Here is a 13,709-nt window from a genome sequence, read left to right as displayed (position 1 = left end):
AGTGGCGAGGAAGACAGACAGTTTGGGTTCTGGTTCAGGTGACATCACGTTTCCATGGCCACCCACCCCACGGCTGTTCGGACTGGTCAGTTCAAGAGCATAGATGATGTCACCAGGAGAACATTTCAGCTCTCCCCCACCATCTGTCTTTATCTGTTCTATTCTCCTTAAACACACGTTGAAGTGGGCTGAAGTGAGCCGCTTTAATGAAACATAATAAGGTCAGTGTTGCCTCATGGGGAATGCACCAGTGTGAGTGGTGTGTTCACTAAATTAGATCCGTACATCATCAGTATACACGTCACGTACTGACTTCTCCACAAGGGCAGAGGGCGCATAGCTACGGTCACGGCTCCAGAGCCAAATTTAACCCATTGTTAATGCATCTGTTGTTCAGAGACGATGTCTGCAGCATTATGAGGGCTTATGGAATGCCATAAGATGAATTAAAGGAAAAAACTGGAAAACCCACTGTACAGGAACAATCACTGCCGAAGTGTTGCAGTGACTTTCTTACAAAACTAAATATATCCCAGTAAGTGGCTTTTTTATGGCAGGTTGGTTGTATGTGTATCTGTACTCGTCTGGTATGCTAGAATGAAAACTCAAAACATCCATACGTTTAGAAATGCATGGCTCCTACACTAAGGTTGCCTGTGTGAAAAACGGGAATGTCGATGTGAGACTCTCAGTCTATTTCCATGATAAACATAAAACATTTCACAAAGATTATAGGAATTTATTTTATATATATACACACACAAGACATTCCTGTAGCATGCATATTTACAGAGCAGTGTATTTACAAACAAAAATGTTTCACATACCATCAGAAACAACTCTTAGTATGAGCTGCAGAAACAGAACTGACCTGTGGAAAGAGCTGTGTAGCGTGTGCTCACTCCTATACCCAGCTGTGTAGCGTGTGCTCACTCCTATACCCAGTTGTGTAGCGTGTGCTCACTCCTATACCCAGTTGTTTGCTTCCATTAGCCTAAAGACCGAAGGATTCACTGCTATCAAGGGCCTTCCAACGTAACACATTTATTATGATGAAACATCCAGCCTTTATTGATTGTGATGATATATGGAGATAACAGACAAAACATTTCACTCTGATAAGAGATGAACACACACACCCACACACATAGTCAAACATGTAGTATATGCAAACAGCTCATATGCACTCCTAATGAGGTAGATATCAACAGCAAACATTCAGACAAAGAAAACACACAGACAGTATTCGACTCAGGAACATTCTAGAAAGGTGCCGGAGGAGTCAACTACAGTGAGCAGGGACTTTCTCTAGCACACACAGTGAGAACACACGATGAGAATGTGTTGGGGACACTTCGGACACCGTTGGCCTGGACCATAATAAAGATTACTGGCCATTAAAGACAAACATCACAATTCGGCACTGCTCAGAGCGCTTACAACATACAACGCAACACAGCTGTTTCAGGAGACGCGGCAAGAACTCTGAACTACACACAGTGACACACCCACCCACCCAGAGACACACACCCCACACACAGACACACACCGCCTAATGGATTATTATTATTTTAAGATGTGAGTGGCTATTCCTCTAGGAGGGAAGGATACGTGTGCACGGTTAAGCACTCCACTTTCTCTAGTCAGCAAAAGTGATAAAATATGCAAAAAAAGAAAGAAACGCGATTTATCACCCACAAATGCTAATCACAGCTGCGGTAAATACATGTCCGTGTCAAAGCCGTAACACATGGATTATCAAAACATTACGTATTGTTGCGGATACATTGCAGAGAAATATACCCACAAACTTTCACAGTAAGTGATCAGAATTATAGCTTGGCTCCAGGTCATACCTTTAAAAAATATAACTTTATACACAAATATATTTATATATTCATACTTTGTTTACTCTCTCTAAAAGACGTCTTTACAAGTTTACACGTAAAAGCTTTAAAATAAAATACATTCCACAGATTCCGCAGCAAGCAATTACGGTAATGACAAGACACAGATGATGTGTGCAGACTACGGGGTTTCACATCCAACAGTATACGCTGCACACTACACAAAACAACGGAGTCCATCCTGATTCATCCTCTCCTACCAAGACCCGACATGTCCAAACAATGTGATTTAAAGGCGTCTTTCCATCTTTGACATTCATGTGTATTTTTGACGGTGGGATCATTTTGGCATCGTGTTCATTCATAAAAGGACCACGTCACATGCAGCACACTCGAACACGCATGGCTCTCTACACACAGGAAAGGTCATCCCAGACATGGGGACAATAAGAAAGAAGAAACAAACACTAATGAATCGGTGGGAGATATGACACTTACAGGAGTGGAATGTTGGTCTGAAATCTGAACCGTAATTTGACTACAAATTTGACTCGTTTTAATATTTAAAGAAATTTTAAAATATAAAATTTTTCAAAAATATCATTTAAAATTTTAAATTATGTAGTATGAAATTAGTCTTTTAGTAGCAATATGTGTGAATTATTCTGACATGACTTACAAATATTTCATACTACAGGAGAGTAAAAATCCGCTAAATTAAACTGCCTCTTTTTTCAACTCACCTTTTTAAGTAATGCCCAGATAAGACAGATCAACCTCTGTAACTTATATCAGTGATCTCATAGTAAATGTGTAAATTGCTTTTTGTTGCCAGCAAATTATTAAGCCTAAAATCATTCACTCAAAGAATTCTGAGAGAGAAATCTAGGAGAATTCCACGAGAATTCCAAGAGAATTCCTAGTTCCAATATATCAGTTTTTTATTCTATATCTGAGTTTTCTAATAATCATCTCTAAGTTTCTGTACTTTTTAAAAGTTTCTAGTGTCTAGGCCAAATTATTGTACTTAGCTGATGCACATTAACATTAATAAATAGATCGTTTTTCAAAAACAATTCCTTATTAAATATTAACCTCATAGAATCTTTACATTAGAAACTGATATCCATGATATATGAGCATAGTGTTAACTATGTTATCTATAGCTTTAGGACGATTACAGTTGCATTTAGAGGTGGCTATTTTCATGGTTAAAAGTTCTTTATAGTTTCTCTCACAAAAATAAACTATATATATATATATATATATATATTTTTTTTTTTTTTTTGCTTGTTTGTTTTTACATATATATAAATGTTCTTTTAGGATAAAATCTGTATAGGTGTATTAAGACGTTCACACAGGTCAATGATGATGGAGGTCAGAGTGATGGTGTGTTCAGCAGTTCCAGCTTACAGTCAGTGCAGCCAGGTACTAGAACAACATCCTACCAAAACACACACCTGTGTGTACCCAAACTCCAACCTGGCTGCAACGCTGTTATGCTAATTCCTCCACCCCAGAGAAGGAATATAGGTTATGGAGCTTAAAAGTATATTCAAAGCACAAACAACCTTTGCCCCTGGAGTCCAATCACACCACCTTGTTTCGATGTTTCAAATATGATTTTGGCGTTGGGTCACTGTTGCCCTAAAACCAAGATAAACATCGTGCTAATTACTAATTGGGGTGGAAGCGTACTCGTGTGTCTCTTTGAGGAGCTGCAGCATTGCGCACGCACGCGCTGGCTCACCCTCGAGTGACGCGTTTCCCTCTCGCGCCGATGAATGATGGGAGTAAACACACGTTGTTATGGACAGGCATTACCCAGCCATATATGGTCAAAACTAAGTTCTCTATTGTAGTTCTCTCGTTCCCTTTCATTCTTTCTGTTTTTTTTTTGTTTTGTTTTTTTTTTAAACAGCACATAAAAACTGTGTCCATGTTTCTCATCCGCGTTTTTCATCTGGTGGTGCTCCAAGGCCCAAGGAGAGCAGGCAGGGCGGAGGAGGTGGTGGTGGTGGTGGTGTCCACAGCTCCAGTGGCGGATGAGGAGGTGGTGTCCACAGCTCCTGTTGTTTTCATGCCAAAAAAAACAGCCAGGTCCTCATGCTGCGTTTATGCTACACGACTCAGTCTGGGCTTCAGAGCCTGACTGCAGGAATCCAGGAGGAAAGAAGTGTCATCTGAACCTAGCACAGTGACCTGCCAGGCCCTTATGTGTGTGAGTGTGTGTGTGTGTGTGAGTGTGTGTGGGAGATGCTGTGAGGTGGGTGCTACGCGTTACTGTTGCTGGAACACGGGGTGCTCTGTGTGCTCCCTATGCTGTGTGCGGCACTGCCGTTTTCCGAGACAGGAGGAGACCTCGGCACGGGCTGTCTCCCCGCCGAACCTCCTGGAGGGAGAGAGAGACAGAGACAGAGACAGAGACAGACAGACAGAAAGACAGAGAAAGACACTGATTACACTCACAATGAAGCCTGTCAAAATGGAACTAAAAAAATGATTCCGATTGGTAAACTCCATCCTCACTCTTCTGTCGTGACTTGTTTGTTTTTGTTTACAGTGATGCCCGTGTGCAGAGCCCTCGGCTCCAAAGCGGAGTTAGAACAGCATGGAGAAAACGAGAATGAGTTTATTTATTTATGCTCGCCTGAGGAGAGAGGGAAGTGTTTTTCAGCGAGTCCTAGGTTTCTTTTAAATACTTGTCACAGGGATTCAGTGTTTTTTTTTTTAATGCACTACACACTACACACAGAGCTAAGCGCAGAACCACACGCTGCAGAAAGCAGACTGTGTGTCTGCACATACTTGGCTGAGGGCTGACCAGAATTGTGGGTGTGTGTGTGTGTGGGGGGGGGGGGTTGTGTGTGTATAAGGGAGGGGAGGATGTATGCATTGACAAGGACAGAGTGAAGGATTGGACTTTCTAATTACATCAGTTGAGTTCGGAAGCCTCCTTCCCATTTACATATGGTCTTACGCGCACACGCGCACACACACACACACACACACACACACACACACACACACACACACACACACACACACACGCGCGCGCGTTTTCCAGAGCCCAGCACTGGGCGCGTTCTCTGTCTGGATCCCCTTTCCAGGCCTCTGGGCTGCTAATGTTTGCCAGAGATGTTCTGCCAAGCAGGCCGAGCTAAAAGCAACAACACCCCCCCCCCCCACGGCAAGCGCGGCCTCCTCCAAGCTGCACTATGAACTCTCATCCTCCGCTCCGCCAGCCCCGCCCCTCTCTACAACGCAGGTAGCACCACGCCTACCGCTGATCCCTACGAGGGGATTATACTTGCGCATCTCTGCCTTCTCTTTCCGCAACGTGACCAACGAGCACGCCTCCTTTTCACCCACAGCGATGCTCTCCACGTGTTTACATGCGTGAGACGCGGCGGCCCATCGACCCGGCGTTCTCCACCGCTGACGGCCTCGCCGTCGCTAGGGGCAACCTCCTTAACCCATCACCAAGACGAATGACACCGAGGGTGGAGAGGTGACCCCTGCATTCCGTATGCAACTCCCCCTAAAATAGCATCCTGCAGCCTTGCTAAACTTCACCACGGCGACGGTTTTCAAATGAGACGGAGAAGGCCATCGGGAGGGTCAGTAAAGTTGACTTGAAACTACACAGACGATTTTTGGTCTTCTGTGCTCGCAACAACTGTCCATGTACCACCAACGTGCGCCATCTTCACACGGCTACACGTAGAAGTGCCGAAGTGCGTGTAAATGGACAAGGCACAAGAGTGTGAAATCATCGTGAATGGTAAGAGATAAAACAGAAATGACAAAGAGTGACCAAGACTTTGCACTTTGAGTTCAGCAGCTTGTACGTGGCATTACTACTCCTGGGCTTATTTCATCAGTGCTCACGTTCACGAACTTCAGAATTCAGTGATATTTCAGGCTATTTTGAAAACCATGAAACATTCGGGGTTATACCCTTCCCATGACAAATGCCTCCTTTTAAGGGATTTTTATTTGAATAAGACAAACCTGCCGTGTAGGAGAGAGTTAACGGTACTGTCTTTAGAGGAAGACTATGGACGCAACAAACGTCTCTGCCAGTCATAGCAGGACAAGCAGGTGCACAGAGGTGAGGTCAGGGTCAGGAGCGAAGGACAATCGGCCCATGCAGAGAATGCACAGACGATGACCGCCACGGGCCAGTGCTGGTTCAGTCCGAGAGCGCGCACACGCACACACACACACACCCCAACACCCCAACACTCCATATTAGTTTGATTTGTGTCTAGATCCTTTTTAAAGGCGCTGTGACTTTTAAAGAGGATTAAATGTTCGATTTAAAAACGGGTCTGTGGTCAAGATTCTGACCCAAGGACTGGCACCAGGACGGGAAACAGGGACGGAGGGAGGGAGAGTGCGCATCCTCTGAGGGGTCAGCAAGGGTCGTCGGCCTGGCGACAGCGAGGCGGGGAAGGGGGAGGGGGGTGTATGTGAATCTTGGCATGGGATATTGTGTGTGTGTGTGTGTGTGTGTGTATGTGTGTGTGTGTTTTCCTGTGAAGCCTGAGGAGACCCCTACAGCAGACATGGGGAATTCCAGACCCACTCATGCCATTGTGTCCAGAATACCGCCGAGCTGCCCCTCTGCCCCCACACAACTTGCCCCTTTGCCCCTGTGCTCCCTGCCCCCACACAACCCCCCTCTGCCCTCTTCAGCTGACAAACAGGAAGTAGTTAAGCACCCGTGCGTTATTGTTACCATGCTGCTGTCAGCACAGGATAGATTTTCTCCATGATCAAAAATGGCGTTCCCTGTTTCGGGAAGGAACTTGGCTTGGGAAGGTTCACGTCAGGCGAGTGTGTGTGTGTATGTGTGTGTGTGTGTGTGGGGGGGGGGGGGGGGGGGGGGGGGGGCAGAGAGGACGAACTCATTCTCTCACCTGTGTGTGAATAGATGAGCCACAGGGCTCCTGTGAGCAGGGCACCAATGACGAATGCAGCGAAGGCGATGCCCACCACGGTGGGCGTGTCCAGCACGTACACAGGTGCTGCAACACAGCAAAGCATAGTCCCATGTGATCAGAACCCAGATCTCACTCCGGTCCTATTCAACATACAGTCTGACTCAGGCATGTAGGAACTTACGCGTCATGTTGCTGGGAGCCAGAGGAGGCCTGTGGGGTGGAACTGCAAAAATGGATGCAAAACATTTCAAATGCAAGAACAACACAATTAAAACAAACACATTGCTATGGCAACAATGCACCAGGCCATGCCAGAGAAGAGGTGGGAGTCTAACAGAGACAGGTGACGACGCCCACCGATGTGGGAGTGTCCAGTACATCAATCTATGGTGCAACAGAACAAACCACAATTCCAGACAATCTGATGCACGCACTCACACAGAAAAAAGATCTTCTCCAAGCCTGTGTGTGTCTGTGTGTGTGTGAGGACGATGAAAAGCTCCACAGCACTTGTGTGAAGCCGCAGATAGGAACTTACCGGTATCGTCACTGGGAGGCAGCGGGTGGCTGCAAGTTGGAGGAACTGGAAAACAAAACAAATCCAAAAACGTTTCAAACATTTCTAAAGAATGGCCAGTTAAAACGTACATCGCTATGGCAACAGCGCATCAGACCATGCTAGACAAGCGATGGGGGCCTGAGAGGGACAGCAAGATACTGCCTTGATAAGCAGGTGACAGCTGATCCTCTCAAAGTCTCTGACATTTAGTTTGGCACCTGCAGTGATGGGGTCAGGGGGTTGGGTATGAGGAATGCCTCCTCCGACCCAGGAACTAAGCGGATGGGTTTCAGAACTCTTAATTAGCTGTAATGACCCCCAGATACTCTGCACAATAGCCCCTGTGTGCCTATTCTGGGGGAGGACACCTTCCAGTTTTGGTCGTGTATACCGACAGGCGATGACGGACCGTCAGCGAAGAGCGTAGCTACAGAACAGCCCTCACCTCGCCTCTCCACCCCTCAGAACACCCCCACCCGTCCAGTTCATACGAGACAGGGGGAAACAGGACACGGAGAATTAGCACGTGCTGCTACTAGAGGCCAGGCCTCGTGGAACACCACAGTGTAGGGACCAGGACAAAACATTAATAATCGAATCAAATCCCCAAATCTTGACATTTGATTTGTGTGCCCGTGAGGAATCGTGAGGAATGCCACAGACGGTTATGACGTCATCCCTAAGCAGAGCTACATCAGTTCCACATCAGATGAGGCGATTGGACCTCGGGGCTCGGATGGTGCTTTGAGCCAGCCAATCGCAGAGCGGTGCCACCTCGGGCCAGTCTTTTGTCCTGTTGCCTCGCACACCTTTTGTGCTCAGCTTAGAGGGGCAAACAGGTCAGAGACTGAGGGGGCAGAATTTACACGGCTGTGTTCTAGAGCCCCAGAGCCATGAGTCAACAGTCTTTACCTACTACCTCCGTTACCACGGTGACCCGTGGTTTCTTTCACTGCTAACTGCTCACGCACACGCACGCGCACACACAAAGATTCCTACATGGCTTTGTACTTTCCCCACTTCATGATTTCCAACCTTTTGCTAGGTTTAGTTACACTGCTGTGTTATAAACACTCACTGACCAATTTACGAGAAACACCTGTATTGGACCCGCACCACCTGGGTCGTTCTTTCGGGCCCACCTACCTTACCGAACATCCGATCTGATCTGCAGACCATCTGTTGGCCCCCTGCACAACTCATCAGCTCAACTCTACTGCCTTCAGCAGCAGTCAGTTTCTAACCCCAGAACCACTGACTGGATATTACACTGGGGAGATTTCATACACAGTAGTAACACTAAGATGGCAATGGCGCGGTAGTGGCATGGGAATGTCACCGGAATGGCATGGAAGTCTGTGTTGTGCATCAGTAGTTGAGCACAGCAGTGTGGCTGGAATTGCCGTGCAAAAATCCCAAACCTAGCAACAGTCCTGCAGATACAGAGGAAGACGATGGTGTCCACAAACAAAGGTGTCATATAGTCTCTAACCGTACGTACATAAAGCAAATAAGTCTTCAAGGTAGGCGTCTCTAACCCTGGCTGGACAGCATGTAGGAATGCCAGTACTCCGTAACACGGGATTCCCAGGAATCAGCACACATGTAAAGAACAACCCAATATTCACCAACAACTGGCTTCAATCAGCTTCCATTTTGGAAATAAATACAAACACACAAAGTTAGATGTGGATTTTTTTATTTTATTTTTTTTATGTTGCGTAAGATTTTGTAAAAGCACAGGAAACGCTCTGTGTTGTGGTGAATTGGACGGCAATGTTTAGCTCCGCACTTGTCCCAGGGGCCTGAATGACCAGAAACGGCCCTGTTTGATTTGCAGATGAAACCTCAGCCTTGGCGCGCTGTCCAGCACGGGGTCCGCGCGCCTCCTTCAAAGGGGGCCTGTTTTTTTTTTGCCATCTCAGCCTGAGAGATGTCTTTGTGTCCCGAGCTCGGCCCGGTGCTTTTCTCATTACGCTCACGGCACATCAGCATTCCCTTAATCTTCACCCGGCAACAGGACCTCGGGAATCCGGCAGCCGCCGCACAAAAGACGCCCTCACGGTGCAGATTATTGTGAACCACGCGCGCGAGCTGGATTCGCACGGAGCCTAATTTACACTCGGATCCAAATCCAAATCTAGCACGCAGGTGTGGGAACCGGCACGCCTCTCTTTGAAGTCTGTTTATTTCATTTTGTTAAGAAGTCTGTAACTAGCACACAGATTGCACCAGTCTCGTCCAAGGCAACACAACTCTATCTCTGAGATCTAAACCAACCGCTGGGTGCCACACCTTGTTTCCTAGCGGTGTCAGCGTGGGGCTTGGTGATTATCCCGGGTCGGTTTCCACCGGCATTGGGAGTCCACGGTTCTGACTCACCTCGACCGCGCTCTGCTAAACGAACAGCGGAGTGGCATGCACGGGGAGACAGTTCATGAGATCAGGCCAGGCTGACGTGAGGTCATTGTTAGTCAGATTACTGACATGCGGCCGCGACGCAGACGCCCTCCGGCGTTTCGCACGCGCACAGCTCCCAGCGGCCAGGAGGCCCGAGCCAGGAGGAGAAGCTACAGAATAAACACATGAGCGCACGCAACATTGGGGCTGCGTTTTCTGGCAGCTATCCCCAACCCGACACGGAGTCCTGCTTTCCTTTCCACCCTCCCCACACACACACACACACTCCCTCGCCTTGTGCCGGGAAGGGGAGGTCTCGGAGGATGGCTAAGTGAAAACAACTGTAGGCCCGCACTGGAAAATAACTCTTTTTCCATTCCTTAAACACTGACTGGGAGAGGACGGCATCCACTGGCCCCCTCTACTGCTCTAATGAACCACACACACACACACACACACACACACACACACAAACACACACACACACAATGGCCACATGATAATCTCCAGATGGAGTTATGTGCCACAAAATGTGACATGACTTTTCATTTCTCTCTACTTTTCCTTTCTCACACACACACACACACACACACACACACACACACACACACACACACACACACACACACGCCCATGCCATCTCTACGTGGTTCATCTCATACCGCCCACTATATACGACCGCTGTGTTCCGTTATCTTTGCTTTAGCTGGGTTAAGGGTCTTGGAGGGTCACCCAGGTCTCGGAGAAACATACCAGGCATCTGCGTGCTGGCTTCCTCTTCCCGGTCACCGGTTTTGACTTCGTCGGACACGACCACCAGGGGTTTGGTGGAGACCTTGGTGTTCATGGCCATTTTCATGATGAGGTCTGCGCTGACAGACGCACAGGCAACCTTCGGCATCATACACTGCGTGGGGAGGAAGAAGGAGGAAGAGGATGCCTTTGCTTTAATGGCAGAATCTCCCCACGGTCTGCGGTACCGGGCACCACGCCCCCCAGGGACCACCATGGCGGTCCGTGGTGTACACAACATCCAACGTACCACATGCCCCCCAAAAACAAAGCCAAAATTCAACTGCGTGTCCTTTGTTTGAAATGGAGTCTCTTAAGGAAAGTCAGACAGCTGGATTAAAGACATGGGTGGATATTTCAACAGCCAGCTGAGGGTTTCTGCACAAAGGATTAAATGTTCATGTTTCCTAAAAATGGAGCATTTTAAAAATAAAACCAAAACTATCTGGACGAGTAGCTTCTCTGTCCTGGAGTAAAATGAAAACATCCTCTTTTATCTGAAGGCACATGCAGGATGTTATACACACATGATCCTGGTCAGATGTTCACCACTTTCATGCTGGTCTAGATGAAAGCAGAATTACACACTTGACATGACCACATTCTGCTGCGTGGTGACGTTACAAACAGGAGAGAGAACAGCACACACTTTCAGCATGTCACACAGTGATGTGTGTGTGTGTGTGTGTGTGCACGCGCGTGTAGGTGAGTGTGTGCGTGTGTGTGTGTGTGTGTGTGTGAGTGATGTGTGCGTGTGTGCGTGGTGGAGATTAGTGATGGGAGGGAGTGTGGGAGAGTCGGAAGATTTACACTGGCCAATCAGAACGCTGGAGCCGAGGGATTTGTTTGGTTCTGTGCGCGGTTGCTTAGAAACAACGGAGACGATCCATGCATCCTGCTCTTTTGCAGAGAGGAGTGATGTTGGCAGCTGGCACAGTCAACGAATTCAGAGTAAACAGTGAGAACGAATCGGTCAGCCGATCAGGGAGGATTTAGAAGAGAGGCATTCTAACAGACTGGGGGACGCAGCTGAGGGACGCTCCAACAGAGGCTCTAACAGAAAGGAAGACAACAGAGAGGGGACACTCCAACATAGAGGGGGACGCCCTAACAGAGACAGGGATGCTCTAAGAGAGAGGGGACGCTCTAACAGAGACAGGGATGCTCTAAGAGAGAGGGGAAGCCCTAACAGAGACAGGGATGCTCTAAGAGAGAGGGGAAGCCCTAACAGAGACAGGGATGCTCTAAGAGAGAGGGGACGCCCTAACAGAGACAGGGATGCTCTAAGAGAGAGGGGACGCCCTAACAGAGACAGGGATGCTCTAAGAGAGAGGGGACGCCCTAACAGAGACAGGGATGCTCTAAGAGAGAGGGGACGCCCTAACAGAGACAGGGATGCTCTAAGAGAGAGGGGACGCCCTAACAGAGACAGGGATGCTCTAAGAGAGAGGGGACGCCCTAACAGAGACAGGGATGCTCTAAGAGAGAGGATGGCGCGCCAATACCTGCGGCAGCCCCTGAGGGTCATCACGGCCGTTGGAGCAGAGAGACATCTCACAGTGCAGGAAGAGCACAGACACATTGAACCTTGACCTGAAGGTGAAGCTGAAGCGCTGCCTGTCCATCTGGGCGTGCGGGATGGGGAAGTCGACCTTCTGGGGGTAGTACAGCACCGTGTCGTCCGTGGGACAGACGTTCTCAAAGATGATGTAGTCCGACGGCACCATGGGGTTGGAGTTCGGGGACACGAAGCAGGTCTGGATCACGAAGCCCAGATCAGGGTCTGTTTTAGTGGCAGAGATCTGGATGAGAGAGAGAAGGAAGAATTGGGTAGAAAAACAGAGAATAAAATGTTTGTGAGCAAGATGAAAAAATATGTCACCCTGACAGAGAACACGGCACTGTTTCACAGCCAAAGACCAAAGGAAAGATTTACTAACCATGAACAGTTTCACACTTTTATGAATGTGTACAGAGGATCTGTTCATAATATGCAGAGAACTGCACAGAAATATTCATTATTTATATTATTATATATCGCAACATGCCAAATATTAAGATACACTGGCCAACCTTCCATGGGACTTACATAGTTAAATATTACTATATATAGATATGGATATATAATATTGCTTTCAATAAATCCATTTCCGCAGTTTTTTGACATGCCGCAAGGAATCGAATCAGAACCGATTGGACCGACCAGGATGGTTAGAGCACAGTAAGAGGAGAATGTGGTTTTGGTAGTCGACTTGTTCACACACAGCAGCCTTCTCCAACACCAGAACCACAAAGCCAAGGATGTAAAAACAAACTGTATTTCGAAGCTTTAATGACAGCCTAGAAGAGTCACACTTACACACACACACACACACACACACACACACACACACGTCAGCCACCACGAGCTCCTCCGGGGTTCTCTGTTTGGTGTAGGAACGCTCCTCCATGTGCTGATGGAGCAGGGTCAAAAGGTCTCACTTCCAACATTCAGAGTTTCCATTAAGAGAGTCTTTCCATCACCAGAGCACACCCCCCCCCCCCGGCTACCTTCTACAACACTACACCACCATGTCTGCTTTTACACTGCTAGTGCTTTGCCAGTTCTGTCAAAAGGTTTGCCCATCAGAATCTCTCTCTCACACACACACACACAGTCACGCAACACCAGCCACAAAGAAGAAAAAAAAAAACCATCACGTCTATGCCTATGGCAGTTAAGATCAGTGCAGTGGTCACAGTATCCGTTGCGGCATCGGGCTTCTGCACGCGCATGAGATCATTCCTGACGCGGACGCTCACAGGGCCGGTGCACTGGGGTTCACAGGACCAGGAGGCACTCAGAGCTTTCGCCGGGCCGCCGGCCTGTTTGCGACGTAATTCAGAGCTTCATGAACAGCCCCCTGGGTTGCAGGCCAGGCAGAGGCGGAACAGTCCAACTCACAGATTAAAGGGGGGGGGGTGAGGTACGGCACCCAGGAGGGAATCATGGGAGTGAATACGAACAAACCAGAGGACTCAACACAAAGGCGGGAGGTGGGGCTGGCAGACTGGCAGAACGCGGGACTTTTCAGACTTGCAGAACGTGGCACTTTTAGACAATAAATTCCTGCAGACCTTCCTATGGCCACAGTGGCAGAAGAAACCACAACCCTCGAC

The 13,709-nt window shown here is 48.0% G+C and overlaps 1 protein-coding gene across 4 annotated transcripts in view; it reads right to left on the bottom strand.

Annotated features, from left to right (window-relative positions):
• Positions 1 to 718: 718 nt before the first annotated feature.
• tgfbr3 (transforming growth factor, beta receptor III) overlaps positions 719 to 13,709 on the bottom strand; it is a 66,824-nt gene continuing 53,833 nt past the window's right edge. For all 4 annotated transcript variants that reach the window (XM_035524146.2, XM_027026342.3, XM_081717203.1 and 1 more), the window contains 6 exons: positions 12,056 to 12,352; positions 10,512 to 10,665; positions 7,338 to 7,382; positions 6,981 to 7,022; positions 6,776 to 6,883; positions 719 to 4,242 (listed from right to left, as the gene is read on the bottom strand). In XM_035524146.2, the coding sequence (XP_035380039.1) occupies positions 4,124 to 4,242; positions 6,776 to 6,883; positions 6,981 to 7,022; positions 7,338 to 7,382; positions 10,512 to 10,665; positions 12,056 to 12,352 (765 nt within the window). In that variant the 3' untranslated portion in view covers positions 719 to 4,123. The remainder of the gene's footprint in view (positions 4,243 to 6,775; positions 6,884 to 6,980; positions 7,023 to 7,337; positions 7,383 to 10,511; positions 10,666 to 12,055; positions 12,353 to 13,709) is intronic.

Source organism: Electrophorus electricus, chromosome 7 (genome assembly GCF_041902795.1).
Source record: "Electrophorus electricus isolate QZ-2024a chromosome 7, ASM4190279v1, whole genome shotgun sequence".
Lineage (NCBI taxonomy): Eukaryota > Metazoa > Chordata > Actinopteri > Gymnotiformes > Gymnotidae > Electrophorus > Electrophorus electricus.
This window is presented reverse-complemented; position numbering and strand designations above follow the sequence as displayed.